Source organism: Aulostomus chinensis, chromosome 24 (genome assembly GCF_037954235.1).
Source record: "Aulostomus chinensis isolate RoL2024-O1b breed Wild chromosome 24, RoL_Achi_v1.0, whole genome shotgun sequence".
NCBI classification, from domain to species: domain Eukaryota; kingdom Metazoa; phylum Chordata; class Actinopteri; order Syngnathiformes; family Aulostomidae; genus Aulostomus; species Aulostomus chinensis.
Window position 1 is genome coordinate 15,123,594 of NC_141343.1, and position 18,054 is coordinate 15,141,647.

General features: G+C 45.9%; 1 protein-coding gene across 3 annotated transcripts; it reads left to right on the plus strand.

Moving 5' to 3' along the window:
- Nucleotides 1–172: 172 nt before the first annotated feature.
- On the plus strand, nt 173–17,902 carry b4gat1 (beta-1,4-glucuronyltransferase 1). 3 transcript variants are annotated; one of them, XM_086196802.1, is made up of 3 exons: nt 173–1,544; nt 2,339–2,554; nt 17,798–17,902. In XM_086196802.1, exons 1-2 carry the CDS (start codon nt 447–449, stop codon nt 2,528–2,530), a joined length of 1,290 nt encoding a protein of 429 aa, XP_086052928.1. In that variant the 5' UTR covers nt 173–446; the 3' UTR covers nt 2,531–2,554; nt 17,798–17,902. The 3 variants fall into 3 exon arrangements, with proteins under 3 accessions (XP_086052928.1, XP_086052926.1, XP_086052925.1); XM_086196800.1 differs by lacking the exon at nt 17,798–17,902 and adding an exon at nt 5,293–6,521; XM_086196799.1 differs by lacking the exon at nt 17,798–17,902 and having other exon boundaries at nt 174–1,544; nt 2,339–5,264.
- The last annotated feature ends 152 nt before the right edge of the window (nt 17,903–18,054 follow it).

An 18,054-nucleotide genomic window follows, 5' to 3' on the forward strand; every position in this document is an offset into this window, starting at 1 on the left:
GATTAACCGCTCTTTCTTTGTCTTTTCACAGTATAAAACACCTTAAGGTCTATTCCACTTGTTTAATCATGTGTTAAACTACGGCTAGCACCGGTCAGCTCGCAGTTAGCTAGCTAACGGGCCAAATTCATCTGCGCCGTCGTTTCTGACATTACGGTTGTTACGTATGTCCGTGCGCCGCGGTCGCAGCTGCTGCAGAGAGGGAGCAACTGTGATGAGTGTCGGCGGAGGCAACCGGAGCAGTTCCGCCGCGAAACTGGTGCTGGCGACGGTGGAATATTAACATCGGTTCGCTTTACCTCGAAGCTTCACGACATGCAGCCTGTTGCCGTTGCGTTTCCGGCCTGTGCTAGCCGGCGTGCTAACCCGAAGGTGGCGATGTAGCAGGGACAAAGTCAGCCAGTCTGCCTCGGTAGTATTTTGGGCTTCGCGTACATGACTCTGGAATGCATCTCTCCAAGAAATGTTCCGTGTTCAAAGTGGTGCTGAGTGCTCTGTTGATAGTGGCGCTCCTGCAGCTCATCTACCTGTCCTTCCTGTCCAAGTTCCACGGGAAGCAGCAGCGGTACCGGTACTCGGAGCTGTTCGGAGGCTCCGGAGGGAAGAAGATTGCACACCCGGAGAAAAACTCCCGGAAGGAGCGTTTGAGGTACTCGCTGTCCACGGGGGGTATCTTTGACAACAGTGGACAATACCGGGTGTACAAGAACTTGATCAAAAGCGACTTCACCACAAATGAGAAACCCGGATCCGAGTCCAATGTCCTCGCCTTAGCCACACACACAACCATCAACAACCTGCACCAGCTGGAGTCCCTCCTGGAGAGGTGGCAGAACCCACTGTCTGTGGCCATATTTGCACACGGCCAAGATGTCAAGTTCGCCACGGCTCTGGTGTACGCCCTCAGCTTCTTCTGCCCTCAGATCCAGGCCCTGGTGGACTTCCACCTGGTCTGCCTCTCGGGGGAGATGGCCAGCTTCCCCGAGCAGGACCGGGAGCATTTTGCAGGCCTTGAGGACTGCTCCTCGGTCTTCTCCAGGCTGGAGAGCCACAGGGATAAATACAAGAATTACGCCATCAGCGGAAACATCTCCTACCCCAACAACCTTCTTCGTAATGTGGCCAGAGGTGGTACCGAGTCCTCCTACATCCTGGTCATTGACATCGACATGATGCCGAGCGCGGACCTGCACCAGCAGTTCCTGGCCATGGTCATGAAGCGTGACCCAGCCAGCGAGGAGGTATTCGTCTTGCCTGCTTTCGAGATCCGCCACGCCAGGAAGATCCCTGCCACCAAGGCAGAGTTGGTTCAGCTCTACCAGGTTGGCGAGGTTCGGCCCTTTTACGAAGAGCTGTGCCCTCGGTGTCAGGCCCCCACCAACTACTCGCAGTGGGTCAACAGCCACGTCAGAGGTACAGGCAACCTGGAGGTGGCCTACACGCTCCCCTGGGTGGACCCCTGGGAGCCTTTCTACATCGGGCCCCGCACTGTGCCCCTGTATGATGAGAACTTCAAGCAATATGGGTTCAATCGTATCAGCCAGGTTGGTTCAGTTACAAGAAGTTGAATTTAACCATGAGAACTGTCGACTAAGATTGAAAAATGGAAGTTTGGGTACTTTGGTTCACATCTGGCAAAAGTCTTAACAAGGTACCGCCTCATATTCCAACTTCCAAACCCGTAGGAGGCAGATTAGCATCAGAAGGTTGGCGTTCCCTCCAGTCAGAAATGCTAACTTCCTTAGCATGAAACAGAGGGTAAAGCTCTGAGAAGAAGCTGCCAGATTTTCATCAGTCAGTTTTGCTCTGGCCAACTTCCGCCAATGTACACAGCTAAAATGCTCCTGGTTAGATGGCTCGAAGTTGTTATAACAATTATTTTCACGCCATAATGCACCGTTTACAACCAGCGCTAACTGCTAGCATTCAGCTAACGGCTAACTACATCTGCTGTCCAAAAATTGTGCTTGAATTATTTTTTAGACGATTGGGTTTTGCTGTTTTTGCTCTTTAGTACATTTTTCTGACATTAATTATGTACTTGACGTGAAGAATACCTGCCGATGCCCCGAGTGCCGCCAGGTGGAGCCCTGAGAACTCGCCGTCAGGCAGGTCGTGCACCTGAGACACGGGATGTGACGCTTCGTTGGGATTCCTGTAAATTGAATCACATAAGAAAACTAATGGATTTTACCTTGATTTCATGATCGTTACGTCACACATCCCCATTGTGGAATATTGTTTTTAATCGCATTCAATGACAAATTCACTCCTGTTCTTCCTGTCCATCTCACCTGCCCCCCCCCCCCCCCCCGTCCCCGTCCCCGTCCCTCCCCAGGCCTGTGAGCTCCACGTTGCTGGCTACAGTTTCTCCGTGCTCAGCTCGGCCTTCGTGGTCCACCGGGGTTTCAAGATCCAGGGGGAGTTCCACCCGAGGAAGGATGAGGAGAACAAACGCAACCGAGTTCTGTTCCGGAGCTTCAAAGAGGCTCTGAAAACCAAATACCCATCGTCCACCAGGAGATGCTGAAGAAAAGACTCCTGCTTTTTTCGAGTAAAATCTGCCGATGATTTAGCTTCCACTCTTCAACTTTTTCAGTCGGCCTCAAAGAAAGAAAGTGAACTGTTTGCTTTGTGTGATTTCTAATTGGTCATAAGGAGTCCAGGCAACTCTCCAAACTCCCTTGGTGTAGAGTGCCGTGTTCATACACGCTAACCTGCAAGTTAGCATCTCCCTGGGTTCCCTCGACCGAAAGCCAATGGGATTGTAACAGTGGATTATGGCTGTAAATAACGTCTTGGAGAACATAATTTTATGGTACTTGAATGCTTTGTTTGGCCAGGTAATCCCAAATGAACATCACGTTTATGATTTTTGACGCTTAAACATAATCAGAAGTAGCTAGCGTAAAGCTAACATGAAGCTGTGAACGAACCAAGACATAAGAGCTTTGAATTTCACGCCTGGTAGTTACCGATCAACAAAATGTACAGTACCTTAAGCTAGCGACCACGGACTACATATCAAGCACTTCCCAAACACGCGTTGACTTTGAGCCGAGGGAACCAGACTTTCAACAATGCAAGCTTATTCCTGGACTTTAGGACTCATCCTGGACTTGTGCTCATGTGCGTCACGGCGAGGCGAGGAGTGGGGTTCCTTTTGACGGAAAGGTTTCACCATGAAAACGGTCTTTGAGCAACACTACTTATTTTATTTAAAAATATTTTGGCATTATTTGTAGCAGGCAGTTGTGTATCAAGTAGTATTAGGCACATATTGCTATTTTAAGGTATTTTGTTCGCAGCTATCTAAACATGAACAAAAGTTTGTGAAAGCAGCAGAGACTTACGAGAAGTCCTAATTATAATGTACTGTATTAAGTTTGAGGCTCTGAATTTAAATCTGGACAACCGATCCAAGGTTGCCTGGTCCCTTCAGCACTGGCAGTGACTTTACATTGCTGCAGTTGCACCGTCCAGCCACTAGATGGCAATTGCTACCTGTAGCCAGTGCATGGAAGGCTGAACGCCGCTGCAGAGTACAGGGATTATACAACACAGGTGTTGTTTGGAGGTGCGCTGACAGCTGATCCCTCTGAGCACCAGAGTTTGCACTCCTGTGAGTGTGGAGAGATTCTTCACGCCACGAGGAGAACAAAACACTGCAAAACGTACGGGAGAACTGAGTCATTTGTAAACCTGGGCCCCTGTGTTTGAGCCTGAAAGATCAATATGGACAAAACTGATGGGATTCATTCGTGTGCGCATCAGAAAAATAGGGGTATTTGTAAAGGAAACCTATGTTTCTTGTCGAGTTCCTCCAACCTGGACGATGGCGTGAAACTTGTGGTGTGTGGATGGAATGTTGTTATTTGCGCCGAGGAGGTCAGATTTTTGGTGACATTTGTTTGACTTGAAAGAAACCGTGAGGGATCATGACCACCAAGCTAAGCCAAACCCACTGTAAACCATGCAACAGTGAGCTGGGCTTACTTCATTTAACCACTAGGTGGCACTATGACTTAAATTCAGCTTGTAGACATCCTCATTCCATGGTGAAATCTATGCTGAGATATCAAGAGTGGCAACCTCACCTTGGTAACGAAAGCTGACAGTCTTCACAGTCTCCCAGTCAAACCAGTCTGAGGAGAGCGTGAACGAGTGTCATTTCCTGTTGCCACCAGGTCGCGATGAGGAACAGGCCCCAAAATCCAATCAGTCCTTCACTGACCCATATTTCACCCCTCGGTGAACAAACGGCATTGAAAACCAGACGTTAACGCGAACAAACATTCATCATTTAGACCTAAAAAAGAAGTGGAAACTGGTCCAGGATGTAAAATACTTGAATTATCCCTTAATATAAAGAAGTTGTATTGTCTTTTGCAAACACTGTGTAAAACTACTGTATCATTACACTAATAATCTGACACGGGTACTAGATTAGCTCCAGCATGTCCTTGATGGTTTGATATTGAGGAATGGCGTGGGGGGTGGGGCGACAGGTGCAAGTGTTTGTAGCATCCAATATAATTCTCAGCCAGTATCAAATTATTGCTCCTAAACGTAGTTTTTGTAGCCTGTGGATGTATTCTTAGGGTGTTGAACCTCCACTACCACTCTTCTTGTGTCGACTGAAAATGCAAGTAGGGACTCCAGTTCAGTTCTGCATGTATAAGATATGTTTGGTCACCTTTTGAAGTGTTCACTTGACCCTGTGGTTTCGGATTTCTTCGTGTTTTTAAATAATTTATGACATCGCTGTGCTGTGTGTTGAGCAATGTTTTCCTCAAAGTGGATATTTTGTTTTTTGGGCCCCCAAGCAGTTCCCGTTTCACCTCCACAAAGTGACTTTATGTGGTGTTTTAGGTCAGTTTCACCACCGTTCCGGCGTTATGAGGTGGTTCATCTTTTCCTGAATGGAAACTGCATTTATTTATTGTTCCCTTTTGTCTTCACAACATGTTCTGCCTGATTTGTGTTGTTGGAATTCCTATTAAACCAGCTGGGTGACTTTTACCGCTCATTCACAGGCGTATTACATGTGCAGAAGGTACTTTAACAACTACTGAACAAGTCGTTCAGTTGTCAGAAAGCTCTTTTAGCACTGCGCAAATCCAATCAATTAACCTCACCAGAGGGATTTGTAATGAGAAGTAATGGCAACCGCATTTCTTGACGTATCTCTTAGATAACAAGTACAGAATCTCAAGGCTGCAGAAGCCACGATAAGTAGCATGTGATCTTAATGATGTTTTGTTGTTGTTGCTGTTGTTTTTGACGTTTTAGGAAGTTCAGTCGTTCAGTAGATGAAACACCTGCGAGGCCTCACCAGGACGAGCGGTCCCCGGCCACTTGACACAGCTGACATGAACCTGTGGTGTAACATGGCTTAAGATGGGGGGTTAAAGGCATCCCTGCACCACTAGCATGTGATGGGTGATTAAAGGGTGAGTCAGGCCAGCATCCAATTAAAAGCTCCTATTTAGTAATTAAAATCTGCATTAAAGTAGACTTAAAGGACTTCTCAGTAGGGCTTCTGTTTGACTGATGCCTGGTCCACATGTAAGTGCAAGAGAGGCCAGGAGAGCGCTAACTGCTAAGCTAGGTAACCAGCCGATCTGTTTCGATAGCGCTCAGCGATATTAGCAAGAAAGTTGCCAAAAGGAATTTCGGAAGGCAGTATTTAACCCCCAAAGTCTACTTTGCCTTTAAAGTACTAAGAAATCTCCTTAGCTCATGAAGATGTTGTTTTTTTATTCCATCCTGCATCACTTTAAACCTCCTGACTGCAGAAAGAGCCAGCCTTGTATATTTTAGCTTGAAGCTAAAGTGAAAACAGCTAATACTTGAAAAGCTAGTTGACAAACTCCCAGGGGCATCATAATCCACATTTTCTGTAATCAACCATATGCTCAGCAATACAAAAACTCTATTGTGCTTTCAGCTGAAGTCAAACAAGTATCACCCTCGTGGGTCAGCATCGTTCTTTTGCATTGTCACCAACTCGCTCAGGCCTGTTGGCGGTAGCAGTCGCTCCAGCTTGTTTTTAGCTCAAAGTGTTTGTGGATCCTGAGAACCAGCTGGATCAAGAGTGTTTGGATTTTACTGGGTGATGTGCTTGAGAATTTTTAACGAGACATTTTTGGGAAGTTTTGCTTCAGCTGTTAGCCGTTATTCACTATTAGCCTCAAGCTAATTCTGCTTGGTTGGCTCTCTCTGCTTTCTGTAGTCCCAAAGAAGAGTTGCAGGAGGGGAAAAATGTCTTTGAGAGCTCAAGTCGCCTGTTTGTGAGTATTTGAAAGGGAAAAAAAACATTTTTTACTGAAGTACTGCTTTAAAGGAGTTCTCAGCAAGGCTTCTGTTTGCCTGAGGCCTGGTCCATGTACACGGTTTTTATTTCTGATGTAGCTTTTTCTGTGTTGTGGCTTTTCATCTTGACTCAAACTGTTGTTGTGTTTTGTTTTTGTCTTCTGAAAAGGGAGTTTTTATGTCATAGTTCACTCACAGAACGTCATTTGCCTTTCAGTGACTAACCTTTAGACCGGCTGTGCCACGAAGTCACTCGGACCTTTACTGCCCCCGTCTTGGACTTCTTGGTGTCCAGAGTGCTTTCTTTTTTTGTGACCAACATCATTAATAAATTCACTCTTAGATTTTACATTTTTAGTGATGGTGAGACTGTGCAGTAAAAGATAAGACCGTGAAGACGGCATGGTGTAAATTAGAACTTCCTGTGTCTACGTCTCCAGGTTTACTCAGTACAGTTGTACTTTTACCTCTCTGCACATCAAATACCACGTATGCAGAGCACATGATATCTACCTTGCCATGGGAAGAGGTTTTATTTGCAGGTATTAACCGGAGTGGTAAGGGGTTCAAAAAGTGATCCAGAAAACTAAAGAATCAATTCGTTATCTGTTTGTGTAGCTTTAACGATGCACAAGTGTTAATAGGTGAGGCGACCATCTGTTGGTAAAGTAGAGCACTTGTGACATTCGGCACTTGACAACTCTCCAAGGCACCGTGGCTAAGCTTGTCTTACCGGGCTCAGTAATGAGTCGGGCACACGAGAGGTGGTAGCACGCAATGCCGCGCTCCGGCTTCACGGCGGCTCTCTGTGAAAAGGCCTAACTGTCATCAAGCTTGCGGACATGATGGATGAAATATGTGGCACTTTTGCTTTCTCGTCGCGACACCTTCCTCTCGCCTGCTCTGAATGTTGTCTGATTGGTGATCAGGAGGAACCTTTTCATGCCGCCGGAACTTTTGTTGCAGTCTCTTCAAGATGCACATCTTATTATTTTCTTGTTCACCCTACAAAGACATCGAGTTTCCTCTACCACTGGCGTTCATTTTCTTACCCCCTCTCCTTCTACCCTGGGTGTTAATAACGTGGCAGAAGGTGCAGAAATGCTAGGAGGGGGTGGCTTGTGTGGATCAGGACAGGCAGGTTTGGTAAAGTGGGGTTTATCTCGACAGCTTTGGGGAGTGAAGGCTTATCTGGGTCAGAGAGCTTTACGCCATAAGCAATTAGGGCTGCCCTCTCCTTTGTACGCCGGCAGGAGGGAGGCCTCCCGCCATCTAAAGCCAAGAGAGCTCCTCAGCTTCTGGACAGTGGAGGGAACCAGCTGGAGGGCGAGATGAGCAGGCGGCAGGGGGTTCCTTGCAAGGAGGGCAACAAGAGGGTTGTGTTGTAGAACATGTAGGCCCCTGTGTGGGTCAGTGGATGGGTCAGAAATGAAGGAGTCAATGACCCATACCCATGAAAGGAATTCCCAAAATGAAACGTGCGGACGAATGAGGTGATTGTTTGTCTGTGTAGCTTGTATGGAAACAGTTAGCTTAACTTCACCGATGTCTTCTAATGAGCCACTTGAACGGAAGGATCTTCAAGGGATGAGGCTAAGTGGCTTAGAGATTTGTTTGAAAAGAACTTTACATTTGTCAAATAAACGATTTACGTCGTGTTTCAGTTTAGGAACCCTGATTTAGACAGAAATTAGAGCAGCAAAGCTATTTTTGCGTCATCTACCAATAGACCTGGAGATACGTTAGTCTTGTGGAACACCTGGTCCTCCTCTCAGAGTCCAGGGGTTTGTGGAGTGGCTTTTTGGTTCAACAAAAGGTTTGACAGAATCTTTGGTGTCAGTTCATGAGGTAGAAAGGAATTTCACAGCTTTTCTTGCGTCTTAAATATAGCAGTTGCTAACAAATTGCTAAACAAGACTGCAGAAGTGAGGACGTTGAGTTGTGGCGATACTCAAGTCATGCATTTGTGGTTTTTTTGTTTGTTTTTTTTCATAGCATAATGCTAGCATTGAATGTTAGCTTTTGTAATGATTGCATTCATGCCTCCCAAATCACAGAAGTGGTTTTCATTTGTGTTTTTACAAAACATTCGTGCCGTATCATTTATATTCACGTCGGGTAGTTTTGAAACAGAGTTCAGCGCCAAATCCTACTTTTTGCGGAACTGAAAAATCCAGTAATTATATTGAATATTAGTCGATCTGTTATTTGCAAACAGTCCAGTGGCCTCACTGACCCACGGTGACCTCTCCTGTCCAGTTTCCACCACCCAGCCAACCGATAGGCTTTTGGTTTCGTAGTTTTCAACACCACAGTTGGAACTTTGGTTGCTCAGCAAACGTTATTCACTGAAGATCAGTCACATTTTGTTTCTAGACACCCTTGACAAGAGGCACTAAGTGAAAGAGTAAATGTACGTCGGACTTTACTAAACCACGAGGAAGGATTATGTACTGACACCACCAGCATTCTAGTAAGCAGGCGGCTATCAGCAGGTTTGTGAGACAGAAAGAGGGAAACCTGCGTATGTGGTGACAGCTACCGTGAACTAGCTTGATTGTCCTGGCTTTTATAACTGTGATCCCTTCTTTCTGTGGGACATTTATTTTGGTGTGTCTTGAACATTTAAATATTCCAAATGCTGTGGTACGTACGGAAGTCTTCATGGTTAAGCCTGATTAGTTGACCAGATAGAGTCACCCCTCGTGGGGACCATCTTGGAGGGCGCGACCCTCGGCCCTTCCACAACTTAAAGATGTCACGACGGCAAGTTGTGTGGAGCTTGGCATGACTCTGACCGCCCTTGTGGCACCCCGGTGACCACCTGCTCCGGTCTTGATGCACCTGTTGTTTGTGATGTTGATGACACTGTCGCCCAGTCAGCCAGGAACACGGAAACAACCAACACAGACTGCAGCCACACGCTGAGCATTTCTCTCCTTGAGATGCAGGCATCCGTTTCACTTAAACAAGTGAGGGCTTAGCTGCCATCAATGCCAGCTTTGGACATGCTCTCCTGTCTGCTTACCGAAAAAGCCTCTCAAGGAAAGGGCATGCATATCACACCTTTAAACCTGGTGTTCTTGGACGCCCAGGCTGCCTGCATTTTAAATGTATCCTGCTAAAGCCAGACTATCCAGGCTGTAGGACAGAAGTAATGAGACGTGACACTGCCCGGGTGAAAGAAAAGGAGGCCTAACAGATATAGGTAATCCTTCTCACCAAGCTAACGCCTCTTAGCCTCCCACCCCTGCTGTCACATCATCCCAACGGGTATGAGTGCGATACGACGTGGACATATTGACATGTGCACACTAGAAGCAGGTGAATAATAATTAAAGGTCATCATGGAGATGTTACCTCACGCTGTGCTAGCAGCAAATTGAAATGACACACGCTGCACAGCAAAGCAAATGTTCTCAAACACTTGCGCGCGCACACGCACACACACACACACACACACACACTCCTGTGAGCTAATTCTGCTTCGATCGATGCACTAATTCATGGCTCACGTATCAAAACCATTCAGCAACAGATGATGGAGGCCATGATATAATGACCACAATGTTTGCACAACACAAACAGGGTGTATGCCAACAGTGTCTCAAAGATTATGTCAGGATTTCAGTGGCAATATCATATCTTATCACGGCTGCCAATGGAAAAAAGTAAAAGATGAATTTTCCTGTGAGGAGGAGCGGTCAGAATGTGTGCCAAACAACATATTAAGCTTCTGAAAAATGACACTTGTCACCTGCCTCTGAGGTGAGGACACGTCCGGGTCACATCGGCGGAATTAAAGTCATCTTCTTGTCAAAAAAAAAAAAAGGGGCGGAAATGGAATCGTGCCACTTCTGAATACTTCAACATCAAATGAAGTTTGTGTGGAGTTTGGTCCACAGAGACCGGCTGACTGTTAGCTTAGCAAAAGTGTTAGCATACCGCAAAGTCGTCATGATATTTTTTTCTCCAAAATGGTCTCTTTTTGTTTTTTTGTAGCAATACTCACTTTGAACTAGCAAGTTAACCCGACAGGAGATTGTAATGTCAGTCTGGAAACATTGCCGGAACCGCTTACCTGACTTGGCAATGATTTGACGCTCCATCTCAAAAATAAGACGATATGAAAAATGTTCTTTTTAAAAGTTTATTGATGACTAGAACTACAAATCATGGCCGGCTGTATGAGAAAAGATGAGGAGGATCACTAATGAACGTCTTTCTGCCTCCCTACTGTTTTGCTTTTCAACCACACAAAGTTTGCTTTTCATGTTCAGTGGGCCATTAAGTTTCAGTTTTGGGCCACCAAGGGATAAAGTTTTGGCGCCCCTGCATTGATTAGAGTAGTCAGGGTTCAGGGGTCACATATTTTGGCAGTTGTCACCATAAACATGGAGTTGAGTCCATATGTCCCGCCCCTGCCTGTTTTGAAAAATTAGCCAATGGAATACATACACTTATAGGGACATGTGTCTTAGCCTACCCACCCCCCGATTTAGCTGTGCCCTGGGATGACCTGGCGGCTTTTAAAAATCCTGTCTCTCATACAAATAAAGCAAGACAAAAGGCTGGCAGGCTTGGATGACCGCGATACGTCCATTTGTCCAGACCGAGATCCAGACAGAGATAATGGCGTTCACATGGCGTCTGCGCTGTAGTTTGTTTGTTAGTGTCATGCTTGTTGTAGTTCTCGCCAATCGGGATTTTACGCTTCTAAAACCATGAAAGTATTCCCCGATGGAGATGACGCAAAAAACAAAAAAAAAAACCTTTCGTGACTGAAATTACATTACATTAGAAGGCAGAGGGACTTTTTTGTCACAAAAAGTGAGTGTGTGGTGTCCTTGTCCTGTAACCTCTAGATTAAATATTCAGAATCCTGAGATTGTGACTATGAGGTTTTTAACCCAGGATTCAGAGTCAGGTGGCTGGAGGCCTCAACCCTTCCTCCCCAGATATGAGATACTAAAATCCGCCCTGGAACACCCCAGCGTGCACTCCTGTCTCACTGCACCACATTCCTGTCTTGCCCTTCATCCCCCTTTTAAGGCGGCGAATCACGCTCGCGGCGCATCTTCCCGCCTGACAGCTGAGCCATCGACCTGTCAAGACCCTGACAGCAGCACAGAGGATGAGGATGGCCGGGCAGGGCTGGACCGTTCAGAGAGGATCAGGGGGAAGTAAGTCACCAAAGCAGGAATTAATGAGCATTATAGTATTAGGTAAGAATAAGTCCCACCTTAAATCCCTCGGGATTCCTAAACAACTCCAGTAACACCTGTTACATATGACGATGAGGGAAGACGTGGAGGTTTTTGTGGTGAATCTCCATGAGAAGGGGAAGGCAGGGTCTCTGCCGTGTCTCACTGAATCCTGTTGACGTTTCAGTTCGGTAAAACAAATGTTTCTTTGGAACATAAGATATTTTGATTTAAGACTGCCCGAAATGTCAGAACTGTTGTGAAAATGATGCTTTGAGATCAATCTTGCCTGCTGTCGTCGTCATACTTTCATTTCCAGAGTGTTATACCCGCATTCATCCACCATCAGCATTGTCCTCTAGAGGACGTTTTAATAGGGCAGCTCGACGTCTCCAGCAGGACGCCACAGCTGGATGCTCTCATACCACTGGATAAGACTTCCCCAAAGATGAAAACAGGGTCAAGAAATTGTCCAGTAAAAGAAGAGGTGAAAGGGAAGAGTTCAGTTCCATTCACTTGAGGAAAGACAACTTTGCTGACACTTACGATGTTGCTCACATCAAATCTGAGTCTGAACTTAAGGTGGGGCTTTGATCCCAAACAAACTGAACTCTGGTCCGGCTTGTTTGGGATTTGAAAACACCTCTACTGGCAGTTCTCAAATATTTTAAAGTCCTGTACCCCCTGAAACGCCTACTGGGAAACCCCTCCACCTCCACAGATGGTGCGAGCACCACCAGTGGCTAGGCTAGCAATGCTAACGGTAACGATAGCTCGCTCTATCGGACTGGAGATCTTCAGCTGATGTACTGGGTCTGCTACTTCAACTACGGGTGTTGGGTGAGATATTCTCAACCATTTATCGATATTTTAGTAAGTTGGGCAACATATCGGGTGCTCAAGGGCCTTGTTTTTTCTGACCAAGGAGAAAATGTAGGTACTGTGCGCTCCTCTGCTTTGGGCCGGCACCTCGTGCTCCCAGGTGTGTGGAGTGATGTGGATCATGGTCAGGACTTTGACTTTTTAGGCACACCGCAGTTTTGGCCACAACAGGATATTGGCAATAGAAGAATAAAAACTAAGGACGGGAAGTCGAACCACCTTCATAATTCTATTCTTCAGCTCAAAGAGTGAAACTCAGTCCTACTTCCACCTTTTCAGGATTCATTCCTTCTGGGTTTTTTTAGGGTGTTTAGGGGCTTTTCTGGAAATAGCTGGAGTCTGAAAGTGTTCCCGTGTCTGCTCAGCCCGTTACATCACCTGTACCAGCCAGACGCTCCGCTCTCACTATTCAAAGCTCCATCAGCAAACAAGAAAACAAATAACCCAGCGCGAGCAGTTATTTGCCAGGCTATTTTTTTTAAGGCTTAAATTAGGGTTTGCCAGCTCAATGCGAGCTTGTGATAAGCTGATCCCTCAAACAGGGAACGTGATACCATCGGAGGGTGGTTCATTATCTGAGAGGCAACAACCGGCCAACAATACCTGGAAAGAACATCTCATGACACAAACAATCTCCAGACAGCTCTTCACTCCACATCTCGAAGTGTGAAGGAGCCTGTTGTGCTGACTTAGGCGTCAGTTCATGAAGACGGGATTTCCAAAGGTTGCCAGACACATACAGACGGAAACATTCTTGACTCAAGGGTTGTACCAATACACACAAATGATACTTTTATCTTTTTTTAATCCCATTTTTATTATTCATATCTTAAACCATTTATTATTTTATATGCATGAATAGACTGTCTTAAGGGGCGGCACGGGGTCTTTCTGGGTGAGTCTGCATGTTCTCCCTGTTCCTGCTGGGTTCTCTCCGGTACTCCAGCTTCCTCCCACAGTCCAAAGACATCAAGAGGGACCAGGTTAATCCAGACTCTAAATTGACCGTAGGCGTGGCTGTGAGAGCCAGTGGTTGTCTGTCTCTATGTGTTGGCCCTGCCATGGACTGGTGACCTGTCCAGGGGGAAGGCTGCTGGGATAGGCTCCACCCCCACCACCCTCAACAGGGTAAGAGATAGACAGTGGATGGATGGAGTGATGGATGGAATATCTCAAGAAAAGTTGTTTTTGTGATCATTGCTATCATCATTAATGAAAATAATTAATACTGTGTTACTACATGTTTTAAATATTAAAAGACTGAGAGACTAAGAAACTGGTACATTCAAGTAATTTTTGAAAATAATAATTATGGAATCAGGAACAGCATTTTTTTTTTTTTAGAAAAGTATGGGAATTAAAAAAAACAGCAAATTGGAATGTCATTATTGTTTAAAAACATAAATATTTAAGTAATTGTCAGATCTATAAATATTGCCATCAATGATAGATTGTTTTGGAATGACAAGCGGCATTTGAAATTTTCATTTTTAAGACTTAATTTTAAAGTGAATCTATCATTTTTAACCAGTGAAACTTGCATGGAATTTGGATAAAAATATAGCAGATTATGGTGATTTGGACTTATTTTTGTTAAATGAGTGTATATATTATCATAACTCACAATTCTAGTGTAATAAGATGATGTAATGAAATATTTGAATAAAAGGAAGTCAGCTAAGCTAACAAGTGGAACATAAATGTTTGAGACTCTACACGATAATGTTGCGTTTAGTAATTAATATTGTTAAGTTTCAGATATTCACATTGTGACTGTAGCGAGTCAAATGTCCCAGAACATTGAATCTGTTGATGGAATTCAAACCTTTATGTTGATCCAGAATTTTACTGGTAGAATTTGCCGGGTTTGAATTCCCCATTTACATCACCTGTGTCTATTGAGGCGAGAGATCTTCCTCCTCCGCCTCCTCCTCCTCCTCCTCCTCTCACCCCACAGTGATGGATGGGGAAGTCAGTTTTGTCGTTTGTGTGGTGAGGGTCCCCAGTGTGGGCCGAGACGCAACGTCAATGTTGGGGGACAAGGGGAGGGAGGCTGGGGGGATAGACCTGTCTGAGAGGATACTGCTATTGAGTTGCAAATGAGCTTGTAATTAGCCCTTACACATTTGCCTGGAGGGAATTAGTGTGTGCGTGTGTGTGTGTGTGTGTGTGTGTGTGTGTGTGTGTGTGTGTGTGTTTTAACCCATTTTCCTCAGAATAGGCGTTGACAGTGATAAGCAGATAATACTAATTACTTCTCCTCCCAATTGCTTGTTAATTGTGCTTGGTGTGGATTTATAGAGCATGGTAATATCCCCCCATTACACACACACACACACACACACACACAGATGCATACCCCCCACTTTGCCCGCTGACAAAATCAACAGGTCATTTTGTAAGCAGAGAGCTTCTGTTTAAGCTTCTAATTAATTATGCCAGGTGGGGTTCCATAATATATTGGTCCAGCTGAACAGTGTGTGTGTGTGTGTGTGTGTGTGTGTGTGTGTGTGTGTGTGTGTGTGTGTGTGTGTGTGTGTGTGTGTGAATGCGCATACACATTAATTTTTAGTTGCTAAAAACTAAACTACCTCCCTACTTTTCCCTTACCTACAAACCAACCTACTGACGTTCCTATGGGCTCGCCTACCTATGGACCTACTCTCCTTCCTACCTACAGATCTTCCTACCTATGAAGCTACTTACATGCATATGGACATGGATACCTACCTTTGGACCTAGCTACCTTTGGACCTAGCTACCTATGGACCTAGCTACCTATGGACCTAGCTACCTATGGACCTACTCTCCTTCCTACCTACAGATCTTCCTACCTATGAAGCTACTTACATACATATGGACATGGATACCTACCTTTGGACCTAGCTACCTTTGGACCTAGCTACCTTTGGACCTAGCTACCTATGGACCTAGCTACCTATGGACCTAGCTACCTATGGACCTACTCTCCTTCCTACCTACAGATCTTCCTACCTATGAAGCTACTTACATATATATGGACATGGATACCTACCTTTGGACCTAGCTACCTTTGGACCTAGCTACCTTTGGACCTAGCTACCTATGGACCTAGCTACCTTTGGACCTAGCTACCTTTGGACCTAGCTACCTTTGGACCTAGCTACCTATGGACCTAGCTACCTATGGACCTAGCTACCTATGGACCTAGCTACCTTTGGACCTAGCTACCTATGGACCTAGCTACCTATGGACCTAGATAGCTAAAGACCCTTCTACAGACCTACCTACTTACCTACCTACCTTTCTATTCACCTACCTATGGAGCTACTTACATACATATGGACCTAGATACCTACCTTTGGACCTACCTACCCCTTGACCTAGTTGTCTACCTACCTTTCAGCCTACCTACCCAACCTACCTACCTACCTAACTATGGACCTACCTATCTCCCTACCCACCTCCCTATTTACCTATTTGTGGAGCTATTTACATACATATGGACCTAGATACCTACCTTTGAAACATACCTACCTATGGACCTAGTTTTCTACCTACCTACGGTTCTACCTACCTATGGATCTTGCTAGCGAAAGACCTACTTACCTACCTACAGACATATCTACCTACTTACCTACAGTCCCTCTCACACATCTATGGACCCACCTACCTCCTAATGGACCTGCCTACTTACAGCCCTACCTACCTCCTGTTCTCCTTGGCTAACATGTCAAGTTAGTCTACACACCTGCCTGCCTCTGTACCTACTTACCCGTAGACCTTTCACGAACCTGCCTGCCTCTGTACCTACTTACCTGTAGACCTCCCATGAACCTGCCTGCCTCTGTACCTACTTACCTGTAGACCTCCCATGAACCTGCCTGCCTCTGTACCTACTTACCTGTAGACCTTTCATGAACCTGCCTGCCTCTGTACCTACTTACCTGTAGACCTTTCATGAACCTGCCTGCCTCTGTACCTACTTACCTGTAGACCTCCCATGAGCCTGCGTTTGTACCTTGGAGCCTACGTACCTGATTAAATTACCGCTCTGGGTGAATGACTCTGGTTTCCTGCAGCTTTGTGAGTGAGGCGATGGTTTGCTCGCTTCGACCAAGAACAACCCAGATTCTGTAGAACTGGGACTGCAGTTTTTCTACCTGTTGATTTCTCACTTTCCTGGAACGTCACTTCCTCAACGTCAGAGATACACACCCGCATCTCCACAAACACACATCATCTGTTCATCACAACCTCGTCATCTATCCTGCTCCAAGCACTTAAGCAGATTTCGATTCAGTCTGCTCCTAAAGTGTTAAACAGATTTGGTGTGTGTGTGTGTGTGTGTGTGTGTGTGTGTGTGTGTGTGTGTGTGTGTGTGTGTGTGTGTGTGCGTGTGTGATTGTGATAGTGGTAGTGGTAGTGGCGTGAAGTGTCTGAAACTCAGGAAGGGCTAGAAGGGTTAGATTAGCTGTGATGGTGATCTTCACTCAGCTCATTTCTTCCCTCTGTGTGCCACTCCAACCCCCACCCCCCTCAATCCCACCTGGTATTTTAATCTAGATTTAGGATCTAACATGTATCAAATGATTGCCGACTCACTTATCAAGTAATTCTACACACTTTCTACACACATGGAGTCAACTGAGACACAAAGGAGTCCGTCATAATCAAAAAACCCTCTTTATTTCTGGTCTAGGACCAATAACTGGAACTGATGCGGAGTTTTGACATGGAAACTGTGTTCTACAGTGGATGACATACAATAAATGTTTCAAAAATAAAACCATATAAAATACAAGAGGCAATAAAAAGGGGCGTGTCCTACACTTTAAGTCTAGTACTGACAACTTGCACTGATTTGGACTCGTTAAAAGAATCACTCAAGTTTGAGAATGTGGTCAGACAGGCAGAGACCAGCGGCCGGGGGGGTGTTTAGGTGAAGAACTGTCCATTCACACTGGTGGAGCTCATGTTTGGAGTCCAGATGTTCTGGGATCAGGTCTCAGAATCTGACACCAGACAGATGATCCATCACCTGACTGCAACCTCGATGCAAAGCCTGATGTCCACCGCGGCCGTTAATCCCTGTCTGTCCTCGCAGCGCTGCATATTTCCCGGCGTTATGCGCATGAAGATGAGCATGTTTGGCCCCAGTGACAGACGCCTACAGGATCTCTAACCTGATTAATAAGGCTGATTAATGAGCCACCGAGATCAGGAGGATTGCTGGTTAATTCGGTGTCCCAGAGCAGCTCGGGCCTCTCGTCTAGCAGGTCTGGTCGAGGTCTTGCCCTGGTATGAGGTCGCAGCCTGGAGGTGCCGCGTCTGCCTGAGCGATTAGCGGGTCGGGGGAGGCTGTGGCTCTGCGTCCTGATGTGTCCTCTTGTGTCTTCATGTGTCCACATGTCCAGGAAGCACCGGGATCCAGGAGGGGAAGAATAGAACCTGCATGCTGTGATTTCTGATGTTTCCACATGTTTCCACATCAGCAGCGGCGGCGGTGGCGGCGGCGGCTCATCCTCTCCAGATCAGAACTGGCTTGTTTGCTCTCTGCAGTGCTGCCAGTCCATGTATCCTGAGGCTAATAAGCCAAACAAGCTGATCAGCCAGTCACCTCTGTACACACTCCCCCCCGCGGGGAGGTTAATGGCCGGGGCCTCTAATCCTT

Bases quoted from the DNA above. Each gene is read 5' to 3' on its own strand.
- b4gat1 (XM_086196802.1), top strand. From the start codon at position 447: ATGCATCTCTCCAAGAAATGTTCCGTGTTCAAAGTGGTGCTGAGTGCT. The intron at 1,545-2,338 runs GTTGGTTCAGTT...GTCCCTCCCCAG, and splicing joins GGTTCAATCGTATCAGCCAG to GCCTGTGAGCTCCACGTTGC.